This window comes from Nuphar pumila, chromosome 7 (genome assembly GCF_984573655.1).
Source record: "Nuphar pumila chromosome 7, dmNupPumi1.hap1.1, whole genome shotgun sequence".
NCBI classification, from domain to species: domain Eukaryota; kingdom Viridiplantae; phylum Streptophyta; class Magnoliopsida; order Nymphaeales; family Nymphaeaceae; genus Nuphar; species Nuphar pumila.
The window spans coordinates 13971736-13986124 of NC_143255.1; the positions used below are offsets into that span (position 1 = coordinate 13971736).

General features: G+C 38.1%; 1 protein-coding gene across 1 annotated transcript in view; it reads right to left on the reverse strand.

Moving 5' to 3' along the window:
- Positions 1-424: 424 nt before the first annotated feature.
- Positions 425-14389, reverse strand: part of LOC149831211 (DNA repair protein recA homolog 1, chloroplastic-like) — a 31815-nt gene continuing 17850 nt past the window's right edge. The window contains exons 8-14 of the mRNA XM_090012005.1: positions 14282-14386; positions 14105-14161; positions 4653-4715; positions 4496-4572; positions 3673-3745; positions 987-1152; positions 425-709 (exon numbers count right to left, since the gene is read on the reverse strand). Coding sequence (XP_089868131.1) covers positions 1048-1152; positions 3673-3745; positions 4496-4572; positions 4653-4715; positions 14105-14161; positions 14282-14386 — 480 coding nt within the window. The 3' untranslated portion in view covers positions 425-709; positions 987-1047. The remainder of the gene's footprint in view (positions 710-986; positions 1153-3672; positions 3746-4495; positions 4573-4652; positions 4716-14104; positions 14162-14281; positions 14387-14389) is intronic.

Genomic DNA, 14389 nt, shown 5'->3' on the forward strand with positions numbered 1-14389 from the left:
TGGAATGGAATTTAACTGAAAAAAAAAACAGTGGTAGCAAGTTTCCTCAGTTTGTTTAGGTAAACAGCAAAGTTTACCTAGACGGGATGATATCCAATTTCAAACGATATCGGGTGAGGAGACCATCAACCACTGCAAACCTAAACATAAGTGCAGCCCTGAGAACATGACTTTTAGGTCATACAAGGAGCCATTTGATTCGTGGAACAAATCCTGCCTGGGAACAAGCAGCCCCTACGGGACAAAATGCACCTCAGAGGACATCATTTCCAGTTAGGCATGTGGGAAGCAGGAGTCGGATTCTCATATCAAGAAGATAAGCTGTACGGCTAAGACATAAAATCCATCTAGATCACCAGTTCTTGATCGAAACAAAACATGAGAAACAATCATGAATGAAAAGAGAGAAGTGAACTTGTAAGAATTAGAAGAGAGGAAGATGTTCTGTATGAATGAATTGTTACTTAAGCATAGGTTACATATTTGTGTGGTGTACAATATTCATGATTGTTTCAGTCCTTGTGAAGAAGCATTAGCAGGATGAATCTCATTTTAGAAACAGGCAGTGGCAGACTAGATTGAACCTTAGGCATGATAACCAGCTCAGGCACAGTCCACATCATTCAGTCCTTCACTATCTCAACAATTTCATTGCAGATTTACAACCTGGCCCCCCCAGCACATATGCAACTGAGATTTCACTGCCTTTCTGTTCAATAAATTGTTCAGCTGCCCATAAGACTAACTTTACTGTGGATATAATTTGAGAAAGTTAAGGTACCGTACTCTTAATGCAATGGAATAGGCACCCCGTAAACTCCAAAGAATATTTATCGCATTAGAGATTTTAACATCAGAGAGCAATATCAGAAAAAGACGGTTTATAAACCAGAAACTTTTCACTTCAACCAAATTCCCTCTAAAGAATGATGCCATGCAGAGAAAACTGATGTCATGACTGTCTACATATTAAATAACCACTTTACCTCAAAATTGGGCAGCATATACCCTTCAATCCAGACAAGGCTCTTGGATGTTGATCTTCTATCATGGCTCTTCATAGCTTGACAAGTCATCAAGAGAAGGCAACTCGCCAACAATTGCAGAAATACCCTGAGTGGCAAGCCCCTCAGACATATTAGATCGGACAACCTGCAAAATCAACATTAAAGGCCTTTCACCAAAACGATGATGATGATGACGGAAAGTCATAGTGGCAATACGGGTGAAGATTTTTGCTTTATGAATTCAGAAAGAGCACCAAATTACCTACTCATCTTGAAATATAGATCAACATTAAATAGGTACTAATTCAAACAAGAACCTTGGTTTCTTTCAAATGGTTAAAAGCTAAGATAAAGCATTCAAACAACTTGAATGAATTAATATGAGCTTTCTGTGCCTCTGAGAAGCATTAGGTGCTTGTTAACTCAAAGCTCAATGATGATCTGACCTGCCCAAAATCCATATAAGCCACAGATAATGTTGAAAGATTTTAACATTGACTAAAATGAAGATCTAACCAACATCTAGATTAACAAAGATTGCCCACAGGTAGTAACCAATAGGGATGAAACCGGGTCAAGTTCAGGTTGGGTCTTATCACACCCAATTCTGAATCGTGTCTAAAAGTAAGTCCCAAACCCAACCCAATCTAATTTGGGTTCCGGTACAGCTAGAAACTGTGGAACCATATGGGTTAACAGGTTCGGGTATACATCGGGTAGGGTATAATCGGGTCGGATCTTTAGTGGATCCATTTTGATTCGGGTCGGGTTCGGGTCTGTGTATGGCTGAAAAAGGTTGACCCATATAGGTTAACGGGTTCAGGTTTCAGCCCCGGTCCTTGATATGATCGGTATTCTAGATCTAATTACCCGCCAATAAAAAGTATGTAAATTAATGGAATCAACTGTTTATTAAGAAGATTATATCCTAACAAAATAGAAGCTTAATAATTATTCTAAATAATATCAAAATCTGAATATAAAAAGAATATATCCATGCCAACCAAACATTTTAAGTTGAAACAAAAAAGAACAATAACATATCATATTCAAAATATATCAAATTTAATGAGTTCTCGAGTACTATTTGGGGATTAACTTCAATCCAACAATTTCCACAACAAAAGGGCAATAGGAAGTATATACAAAAATGAATTAAAGTTTAGATTACTAAAATGCAATGCATATTAATTCAAAATTTATCAATAGCTTTAAATGTTTAATTGAATATATAATATTTACCAATTAGAAACTTTCGTATGGATCGGGTATGAAGCGGGTCTGGATACAGGTCAGTTTAGGTATATAGTCGGGTTGGGTATGGGTAGGTTTTGTCGGGTACAAAGCGGGTTCGGGTCGGTTCAGTTTTAAAATATGGAGAACCATTTGAGTGCGGGTACATAATCAGGTCGGGTCCGTTCCGGTTCAAGTCTTCATTTACAATACCCAAGACCCAACCTGTTTTTACTACGGGTCTATATTTTGGACCCAATGCAAACCCATCGGTCCACCAATATCAGTTCTGATCGGGTATAATCGGTTTGGGACATCGGGTCGGGTTGGGTATACCCCTAATAACCAACTCCTAACGCTTCACACCCACGTTATGTGTAAACAGTTCTGTCATGATATGATACAATGTATCATAGTATCAAGCCTTTAACCAACACAATACACAGCGATAAACAATGATTATGCACCATATTCTATGTCACATGGATTCGGTCAGACAGGTGCCGCACCCGTGTCGACGCGATGCGGGTGCGGCACCCGGTGCAGTCAACACACCCAGGGTCATTTTGGTCCATTTTTGGAATTTTTTTTCCCTATGAAATGGGCTGCGGAATTTAAAAAAAAAATCTTGGGGGGGGGGGGGGGGGGGGGGGGCTGCCCCCTTATACCCCCCCCCGCTAGGGGCGGTCCCTCCTGGACCCCCACCCGCTGACCGCGCAGCGGGACCCGCGTCGGGGGGAACCCTAGGACCCCCCTTATATATATATATATATATATATATATATATATATATATATATATATATATATATATTTTTTTTTTTTTTTTTTTTTTTTGCTGCCCCCCCCCCCCCCGCACCCGCACCCATGTGACATAGACCATATTGATCCTAAATGTATGATTTGATCTAAGTAGAATCTTTTCAGTATATATAGAAATTGTACTTTTATCGTGCAGAATTAACTTGAAGCAATGATGCAAACAAGATCAACTCCCTCTTTGTCAAGAAAATGCCAAAGAAATATGTATGCATGTATGTGCTCTCTCTCATACACAAAGATGCATATCATCAACACTTCTGATGGATGCTAACAAGTTTACCACATTCTTTTATGGCAGTAAATCTTGAAATCTCAGGTTGAAGAATTACATCATTAGTTGTCAACATGCTACTAAACAGTACTACAGGATTACTTGAATACAAAAGTGAAAACTAATGCAAGATACCCAATAGGGCATTTCAAATTTTGTTGACACTGAATTAAATAAGCATGCACATGCAAGCGTTTATGCATGTGTGCATGCATACATACGCGCGCAAACAACCACAAATGAGAGTAAAATTAAAATGCACAACATACACTCATTGTCATCTATTGGTTATAAATTAGCTGCAGTCAATATGTTATTTTGATGGCACAAATGCTGTCACCTTTTCTATCTCACTGCAAAGTTCAGGATTTTCTCGTAAATACTGCAGTGCTTTATCTCTCCCTTGTCCCAACCTGCTTAACAAAGGGCAAATGAATTACCAAGATGATGATGAAATAAAAGAATATATAGATACATATGCATATGCTTATAGTTATGTGTACATTATATATGCATGTATTATATGTATTTAGTTTAATCTTACCACATAAAATGAAACAATATAATAAAGTGAAGGAGATTTTAATCTGATGAAGCAGTCATCCATACTTTTCTCATGAAAAGATAAAGATGGTTCTTCTGAATTTATTCAGAAAGAAGGATACTATCAAAATTTGGATTTATTTCGTCAGCTGCATATCAAACACATTCTGCCTGCAACTTCAGTTGCAGTGGTACTTGGGCTAAATTGGATGCCCTGGAAATGTAGCACATACTTTTCCCCTTCATTTGGCACAAAGTCAGGATTTTCAAAACAAAGAAACCATGGGGATACAAAATGATATTTCACCATATTCAGCAAAAGCTAGGATTTGTTAATAAATGTACATCAGGACAAGGACATAAACTTGCTTCAAAGGTATACCAAGCTACACATTGGAACATTATTTTTCACAGAAGCACTGGAGGAATTGCAGCACGTTCCTAGGTTCCCTAGAAATTAAACAAGAAAACCACCTAAACATATGCATGGAATTAGAAAGAGTTTGAGATTGTTAACCCAGTATGAATTCCCAGCTAGTAAGATGCATATCATCCTATATGCACTTGCAGTGAGGTTGTCAAAAATAAGTATCATATTTTTGTGTAAGAATATGACTAACCTATGATCTGCATAGCTATACCAAGAACCCTTCTTTAGAACAATATCCATCATCTCAGCACAATCCAAAATGCACCCCTGCAAGTAACAGTAGCAGGAAAGATGAATCATATAACCTGGATTAGCATCCAAGAGTTATCGCATGGAATAATACCAACCAATGTGCTAACTCCCTCTCCAAACATAATCTCAAATTCAGCTTGTTTGTATGGCCTTGAAACCTGAATGAGACAAAAGGGTAAAAGAAAAGTCAAAGAAGTGTTTCTACAGTGCACAGGCATGGCAGGGAAACATTATTAAACTATCAGTAACACTGAGTGCCTTAAATATCACAAATGCCAGTTTCTTCACGATTTTTCCCTTGTAGTTATTACAAGAATCATTCATTCAAAACAAACATATTCAAGCAGCAGACCATTACCAAAAGCCAAAAGGTCGCTTGGCTGCCACATGTATTGATTAATTTCAAATAGATAGTTATTTCACATTTTCACATTATAAATAGATAGTTCTTAATCCAGTTACAAGATGTAGTAGTCAAATAGCACAAAGGCAGACTGTTAGAGCATGCAATATTTACCAGTAACCTATGTTTATAAGAAAGAACTAAAGTATTGAGTACCGTGTCAGTCATATTGAACAAAGTACAAACTTTTATCATTAATGTATTACATTTAAAGCAAATGAGAGAGTGAGAGAGATTTGCATTGAAATGAAATGACATCAAATGGTGCCTGATGAGAAGAGAAGAAGGTAAAAACAAAGGAGACTAAATAAAATTTTAGCACCAGAAAGCACCAGATTACACCATAACACTCCAAGGACATGAACATATGGCAAATTAGGTTCAATTATTTCAGACATTTCAACTAGTTTCCATTTATGTCAAGTTCATCCTAGATGTATCCAAGACAGATGTTTTATGTTAGCATCTCAATGTGTCCATGCTGAAAATCCTCTGCATCTTTCAATAATAAGAAGTGGCATCTTTGATAATGACCAAACCCCATAAATGAGGAAAGTATTAATGGACAGAAGCAACTGGGATTCAAAGTAAAATAACTTTAAAACAAGTGGAAGAGGAAGCACACAAACTAGGGGACATTTTAACTGGGCGGTTAGAGGTACCATAGGATCATTTTGCAGTCCACTAGATTAGCACATATTGCCAGGTAAACCACAGATATCACAAAAACATACATAAGATACAACTTTAACATGCAATGCTTATATGATGGTATATTCACATCAATTATAACCTGAACATGAAAACTGCCCAATAGTGTAAAGACTTATGAGAGAGCACGTGGTTCATGCCCTTTTCAACAAATACATGTTGGAAGACTAAAGTTGCAGAATACTACAGCGGGCAAACCAAACCCTGTCTAATGATGAGATCAATGTATCATGGTTTGAAAACTCGCCTGGTCAACTCGCTCACTTGGTTGACTCAGACCGGATCGCCCAGTTACTGAGTCAACCCAAGTGAGACTCGTTCTGAGCACAAACTCGGCCTGACTCAGTTGACTCGAGCGAGTCAACCGAGTCAATGAGGACTCTAAGACTTTTTTTTACTAGCACCTTTAAAATGGCTGAGGAAACCCGACATTAGGGTTTCTGCCCTTTTTCTTTTTTGTTTTTCATCACAAGTTGAACCCTCCCATCCCTCCTTCTTCCCTCCTGTGGCAACAATCCCTTCCTCCTCCCTTCGGTATCTGCAAGGTGCGAGTACAGCAGCCGAAATGATCTCTCTCTCTCTCTCTCTCTCTCTCAGCTCACCCCTTCTCTTCCCCCTCCTTTTCCTCACCTGCCACCTGACTCACCCCTCTTCTCGCCCCTTCTTTTTTTCTCGCGCCTCCCATATGCTGCCCCCTTTTCTTCTGTTCTTCTTCCTTTTCTTTTTTCCTCTCATCTCCCCTCTTATGCCCCCTTTTCTTCTTCTTTTTTCCCATCTCCCCTCTTTTGCTCCCTTTTCTTCTTCTTCTTCTTCTTCTTCTTCTTCTTCTTCTTCTTCTTCTTCTTCTTCTCCCCTCTGTTGTCCCCTTTTCTTCTTCTTCTTCTTACTCTTCTTTTTTCTCCTGTCTCCCCTCATCTGCCCCTTTTTCTTATTTTCTTCTTTTTTTTCCTTGTCTCCTCTTCTTCTTTTTTTGACCGAGTGAGAGAGAAGATATATATTATGAATTTTGTGTTAATATATAATCATATTTCTGAATTTTCTGTTTTTGTAGATCATGTTTCTCTAAAATTTGAATGCATGTTTTGGTAAAACTGTAAAAACATGATTATGTTAAGGCATTTTATGAATTTTGTGTAAGCATATGTCTATATTCTAATTACTTTTTGTTTTTATATATCATGGTGACAACCAATTTTCCTATAACGGTTGGGTTACATCAAGGATCTGCTTTAAGCCCTTTCTTATTTGCTATAGTGATGGATGAGCTTACGAGATCAATTCAAGAAAATGTGTTGTGGTGTATGTTGTTTGCTGATGATATTGTTTTAATTGATGAGTCTAGAGCTGGGATTAATGCTAAGTTAGAATTATGTAGACAGACATTAGAAGCAAGAGGTTTTAAGTTGAGTAAGAGTAAGACAGAATATATGGAATGTCGGTTTAGTAAGCAACGAAGTAGTGATGGGAGTGTAGTGAAGCTTGGTGAGCAAGAAATACCGGTGGATGATTGTTTCAAATATTTGGGATCTATCATTCAAAAGTATGGAGAAATTGATGGAGATGTAAATCATAGAATAAAGGTTGGGTGGATGAAATGGAAAAGTGCAACTAGAGTGTTGTGCGATCGTAGAATGCCATTGCGGTTGAAGGAAAAGTTTTATAGGATGACTATTAGGCCCGCTTTACTATGTGGTATGGAATGTTGGGCTACCAAGAGACATCATATTCAAAAAATGAGTGTAGCTGAGATGCGTATGCTTAGATGGATGTGTGAAAATACAATAAAAGATAAGATTCGGAACGAGGAGATATGTAAGAAGGTAGGCGTTGCACCCATTGAAAATAAGATGAGAGAGTATCGTTTACGGTGGTTTGGACATATTCGGCGAAGGCCTAATGATGCTCCAGTTAGAAGGATGGAGAAATGGAAAAATATATTAGTTAAAAGAGCTCAGGGTAGGCCTAGGAAGACATGGATGGAGATGATAGGAAAGGATATGAATGCTTTGAACCTCACCGAGGACATGGCATTGGATAGAAATGATTGGAGGAGAAGGATTCATGTGGAAGACCCAGAATGATTTTCTTTTTTGGTTCATATCGCCGACCCCAATTGTTTTGGGATGAAGGTGTAGTTGTTGTTGTTGTTGTTGTATGGTTCTCAGAGTACATGTTTTGTTAAAAGCATGATTCTAGATTTCGATTAAGGCATGAATTTGTCAATACATTAAACATATCATGTTTCCGAAAAGCATGAAATTCTCTGTTAGTACCATAAGACTATAAATGGAAGATGACTCCTTATGTGGGGTTCAGTTTAAGCATTAACATAAGACTTTAATTCTTTTTCAATTTTTACTTTTTATATTTTAGTTTTCTTTATTGGGTTTCATATTTTTATTTGACATACATTGTAGAGTTTGGCCTAGTTATTTTTTTAATTTTAATGTGCAAACTTGAAACTTAGTGTTTAAGCTTTAAATTTGGAAATTGTGTTGTGATATAGTTATTTGATACTTTAGTTTGTTATTAGTAAATGACTAAATGTAGTTTACTTGTGAGTCTGTGACTTAGGCATAATGTTATTTGATTTATTTGTAATTTTAGAAGTGATCATGTCTTTTTGTAGTTTTTTTTGTATTTATTCGATTAATAATACATTGTTTTTATATAAAATTAAAAGTTAACAAAATCCAGACGAGCCACCGAGTTGACCTGACCAAGTCACGAGTCACCAAGGGACAAGCTGATTCACGAGTTACTGGGTTTTCGAACCATGCAATGTAAATTATTAATCCCTAATTCCCTATTATTACATGGCACGTGATGGGCTGCATAGGAATTTCCATGAATACCTCCATATGGATTAAGCAGCAATTTTCTTTCTTTTTCTACAGACTTTCTTATCATTCAAACTCAGGCCAGAGAGACAACAGGATATCGTCTATGGTGGTGGAATTGATCATGCTATGAGTAAATAAGCTAATTGTTTGGCCCAATTTGATCTATCAAAAAAAAAGGAAACTTTTCCATACTTTCTTCATCTGATAATCTTCTTCTTCTTCTCTATTAACTTTTATGCCACAGAAATTTATATCTGCAATTATTTGTCAAAAGCTAAGTTTAGATTCTAACATCCCCTTCTCCTCTAGCACAACTAGAACATGCCAACTGATGAAATGAATCATATACAATTCCCAACATCAAAGAAATGGAAAAGCATCACAACCATTTCACTAAAAGATCTCTCTATCAAAAGCACTAAATAACAATTTCAATACAGTCAAGCTGAATCTTACACACGAATTGGATTATTGGAGAGACAAGGAGCAGGTCCTACATACACAAATTTCAAAAACTGGAAAACTCAATACAATGCATCGAACTTCTACAGACATAAACCAAAAGATATTGTTCCCAAATGGCTAACTCCATCATCCTATAGCAAAAAAATTTCTAGCCAGAGACTGCGAAAAACAATGTAGCCTGAGTGGTTTCAAGCCCATAGTCAAGAAAGACCAGGCTTGAATACAAATTTTGGGCATGAGTTGGCAGCAGGCCTGGGCATTTCTCCTTTAATGGGCCCAGGCAACCCGACTCAATGAGGCATGGGATTTTGCCCAACTGGCAAGTGATTTTTCCTAGAACTGATGTACACAAAGAGGTCAAAAGACTCAAAAGCCACCTAGGTTTGTCTGGTCCAAAATCCAACCCAAATGGTCTGTTTAAAAAGTGGTAACTGTTAGACTCACGTGTAAGGGTTATTTTGTCCTTTCAACTTTATTGTAGAGTGTTGTAAATGTATTACATATTAAAGGGCATTTCTGTAACATTACATATAATTCAGCATTCAATATAAAGAGGTGGCATTCCAGCTAGGCCATGACCTTCAAGTTATTTCCAATCTTTTTCCCTCTCTTCTTTTCTATGTAACATGGCACGCATGCTGAGACACGTAACAAGCAGTTTTCACATGGTATCAGGCTATGTCACATGGGTGCGGGTGCGGCGTAATTTTAAAAATTTTGGACACGGGGACTCGGCTATATATATATAATTTTTTTTAAAATATATATATATATAATAATATATACTGTGTGCATATATGTGGATATTGTCCTCTAAAGTTTGGCACCAGCATAAGTGTTTTTATAAACTTTGCAAATTGTACTTTTGCCCTTGCAGAAAGGGGGGTCCGGGGCTCCCCCCGGTGCGGGTCCCCCAGGAATTTTTTTTTTCTGGGGCTTATGTTTGAGACTCATGCTATATATATTTTTTAAAAAGATCATTTTTTTTAAAATATATATAAAAAGATCATTTTTTTGTTTTTTTCCCTAAAAATGGATAATTTTTGGACTCAGTTAATGTTGACCGAGTCCAAAAAAGATGGACTCGGCCTCGACTCGTTGACCGAGTCCGACTCGACGTTGACCGAGTCCGGGCCGAGTCCGAAGCCGCACCCGTGTCGGGGTGTGTCAACTCGGGTGCGGCGCCTCCCTAGCCGAGTCCGTGTGACATAGGTATCAGGGCAGGTCAAGATAGAAACATCAGGTTGTGACATCCTTATTCTTCTTCCTCATCATTTGTTTCACTTTTCTCAGATCTGATCTGTTTTTTGTTTGAATCGTTGCTTCTTCTTTTCAACCAATCTGATCACATCAGATCAAATCTCCTGTTATCACATCTGATCATGTCAGATAAGATCTCCTTTTTATCATGTCAAATCAATTTACCTATTCCTTTTTTTTAGATCAGATCCGCTCTTCTTTCATCTGGAACAGATCTGATTCTCTCAATCCGCTTTATTTTTTGCGCAAGCCCTAATTCAGCACCTCTTACTTTCCTTTTATTGACCCAAAATCTGTATTTTCTTTTAATCTGAAATTTTCATCGATTAAAATTATTTCTGCCTTGTTTGTTACAGATCTGATTCTTTTTTATCAGAGAAACGTGAAGGACCCTTTCCTTCTTCTTTCTTCATGTTTTCCTTTTTCCAACCCAATAGTATTTTGCTTAATATTTAGAAAATATCAAGTAGTCATCTGACTATATATCCTTTTCTTGAATCTACAAGTACTATTCCCCCCCCCCCCCACACACACACACACACACACACAAAAAAAAAAAAGGGAAGGGGCAGACATGCATGAACAGTTTCAGATTCATTTTAGATTCAAAATTTCATATTTAGTTTCAAATTCAAAATTTGTGCCATCGATTCTCATTCATTTTCAATGTCGTCTACTTCTCTCACTTCGTCATTTCTCAACCAACTTGTTTCTGAAAATTTGGATGAATCCAATTTCATAACATGAAAAAACCAAATCATCTCATTCATCTGCAATCATGACTTGATGGAACATCTCGATGGATCCATGGCTGCACCCTTGGAATACATACCAGTTACAAAGGAAAAGTCAAAGGAAAAATAAAAGGAGATAGTGAAAGATGACGATTTTGTGCAGACAGTTTATATAAAAAATCCTGATTATGCTACTTGGTTAAAAAATGATCAAATGGTGGTAGTGTTCATCATGGCAATGCCTTCGAGGCAGGCGCTTCTACATACCCCAACAGGAGTCACAACGAGGGAACCTTGAGAGGTATTGCATAGGTGGTATGAGCAAATATCCACTCCTAAAGTGTATCACCTCAAATCTAAATTTGGATCGTTGAAAAAAGAAAGTAGCAGTGTGGCAGATTTTTTTTATCGAGTGAAGTATATTACGGATCAATTGTCAGCCATAGGTAGCCCTGTGACAGATGAACACGTGTGCAGTCAGACCCTTTGTGTATTAGGTGATGGTTATAATATGTTCAAAGTCGTGTATATAGGTCTCAAAAAAAAAGTAAGTTTGATAAGCTTAGATCCATGTTACTTGAATTTGAATCCAATTTTGGCATCTTAACAAAGAAAGAGGATTCTCATCCAAATCATGAAGTGATGATGGTTGCCACCTCAAACCGTGGACAAGGAAGAGGCCAAAATCAGTATGATAACAGGGCTGCAGGGATTCTTCCTAATCTCAATGTTTCCAACACAAATGAAAATCGTCATGCCAGATGTGTGAAAAACGAGGACATTTGTGTTCCAATTGCTATTGGAGATATGTTTCAATGTATCGTCCTCCCACAGTTACTTATCCAGCGTGTTTTCGTCAATTTGCACCACAAGGCAGCGAAATGACGGGGGGAAGAGGTCCACGACCGGCATCTTTTAATACAGCTATTAGACCCGGATCTTCTCCTTCAAGACAAAATCAAGACAAAGATGCGTTGAATGTATCATTCTCACAGGTTGGGATGCATGGCTCTAGAAATTCTTATGGTTCACCATGAAGAACAGGTCAATATCAGCAGCACATGACCCCTAACAGATCACCATGGCCTGTCAGTTCAAATCAGTCCACATGGACTGACCCTACCACCTCAGACCTCACAGCCGAGCAGCACATCATGTCACAGGTTACGCAGGTAAACTCTCAAATCTTATTGCATATCACGATAACGGAAAAATAGTCACTGGTGATGAAAAAACTCATTCTATAACTCACATTGGAACTGCCACCATTCACACACTCAATGGTCCTTTTAGTCTTTTGAATATGTTTTTTTCCTAATATTAAGTGTAATCTAAGTCACACAGACTCGGCTATAAGGTTGACGCACCCGCGTCGACATGCCCCGACACGGGTGCGGACACGGGGCGGACATGGTCAACCAAGTGTCGGACTCGGTCAACGCACCAGGACCAAGTCTGTCCACATTTTAGACTCAGTCAACTTTGACCAAGTCTATTTTTATCCATTTTTAGAGCAAAAGACATATAAAAACCAAGGTTGTTAAATGCGATGAGGCGAAGCGAGGCGTTGAGCCTGCGCTTCGCCTCTGAGGCGTACGCCTCTCACAACTGGTATGGAAGTGAAGCGGTGGGAGGGGAGGCAGGGAGCGGCGGAGGAGCAGTTGGCTGCACGTGGCGGTGGATCCACCGGCACTTGGGGTTAGCACAACCGGCGAATCGGGCGGAGGAGGAAGACTTGGGGATGAAGGAGGGGATTCTGGAGGTTGATGAGGGGCAATTTGCGCATCACAGCACGCCTCAGTACCTTGAGCGTGCGCCTCGCCTCTGAGGCGTACGCTTCAGGTACTGAGGCGTACGCCTCTCACAACACTGATAAAAACTAAAAAAGTGATCATTTTATTTATTTTTTAATATATATATATATATAGCCGAGTCTTATTATTGTTATATATATATATATATATATATATATATATTTTAAAATATATATACATATATATAGCCGTGTCCCCGTGTCCAAAATTTTTGAAATTGCTCTGCACCTGTGTCGCACCCATACCCGCACCTGCACCCATGTGACATAGAGTGTAATCTTGTTTTTGTGTCTAAACTTGCTGATCAATCTAACTCTTGTATTTCCTTCTATTCTTATTATCTTTGTGAAGGACATTCACACGAATTGGAACCTCGTTGAAAAAAAGAGATGTGGGGGGTTGTACGTCCTTAATGAAGCTCATGTTGATCGTTCTTAAATTCTCGTGTCAGATGAAGTTGTCACCAATAATGATGTCTTACTATGGTGCAAGTGATTGGGTCACTGTAATTCTACGTTTTGCTATCTATCCTGTTTGGGAAGGAAGAACGGGCAGATTCATGAAAATAGGGAGGCAATCCACATATACCATTTCCTTTCTTCTCCCTATTGTGGTTTCCTTCACAGTTATGTCACCTAAGTACAGGGTGTGGGTGCGGAAACAAGTACTAAGGGTACGACACGGCAATTCCAAAAAATGTGGGTACGAGAACATGGCTATATATATATATATAGCCTCACAGAGAGGAGATATTTGCCAAATCCTTCTCCCTAAAGGATTGCGATTGAAATGGGAAACTCCCGGCTAGTAAATATGGATGGTAAATCTTACTATTTACCAACCCTCATCTACCTTATATATATATATATATATATATATATATATATATATATATATATATATATATATATATCCATATTTTTCCTCCCATTTTATATGAACAAAGAGTTGTCTCAAAAAAAATAGAGAATCAAAGAGAATTGGGTTAGCATGAATACTTGAAAGAATTGAAGATGCCACCAGACAAGACGGATTTTTTCCAATTCTTTCCATATCCATTTCTCTCTATTTCCCACCAACTCATTTCCATCAAATGCGCTCAATTACTATATCCCAAATAGAGCCTGACAATAAATAAGGTTCCTGAACACACAAAGGTCACAACTGTACGAAAAACTGAAATGGCTAGACAATTTAATGTCCTCCTTCATGAATGCAGCGAATGTGAAAATGCATCTTTGGAAATGGTTCACCACACTAGCAGTGTGTTCCAAATCTGTTTTGAAAAGTTTTTTGCTTTCTGCTAAGACAACAGACCTTGCTTTTTTGCACTCTTACACGAGCTCTGATGCCAATATCTTCATCTCCTTTAGGCTGCATTCAAAAAGTTGTGTACCATTAATGTGCAAGCATAAAAACACTTTCATAAGATAAGAAACCAAATGCAAATCAAACTTCTACAATGATAAACTAGGAACAAGTTTTTGATCTTACAGACTTTATCTTCCCAACAGGACGAATTTCAAGGCGAACAGATGCAAAGAACTTCAAAGCAATTCCTCCACTGGTAACCTCAGGATTCCCATAGAATACACCAATCTT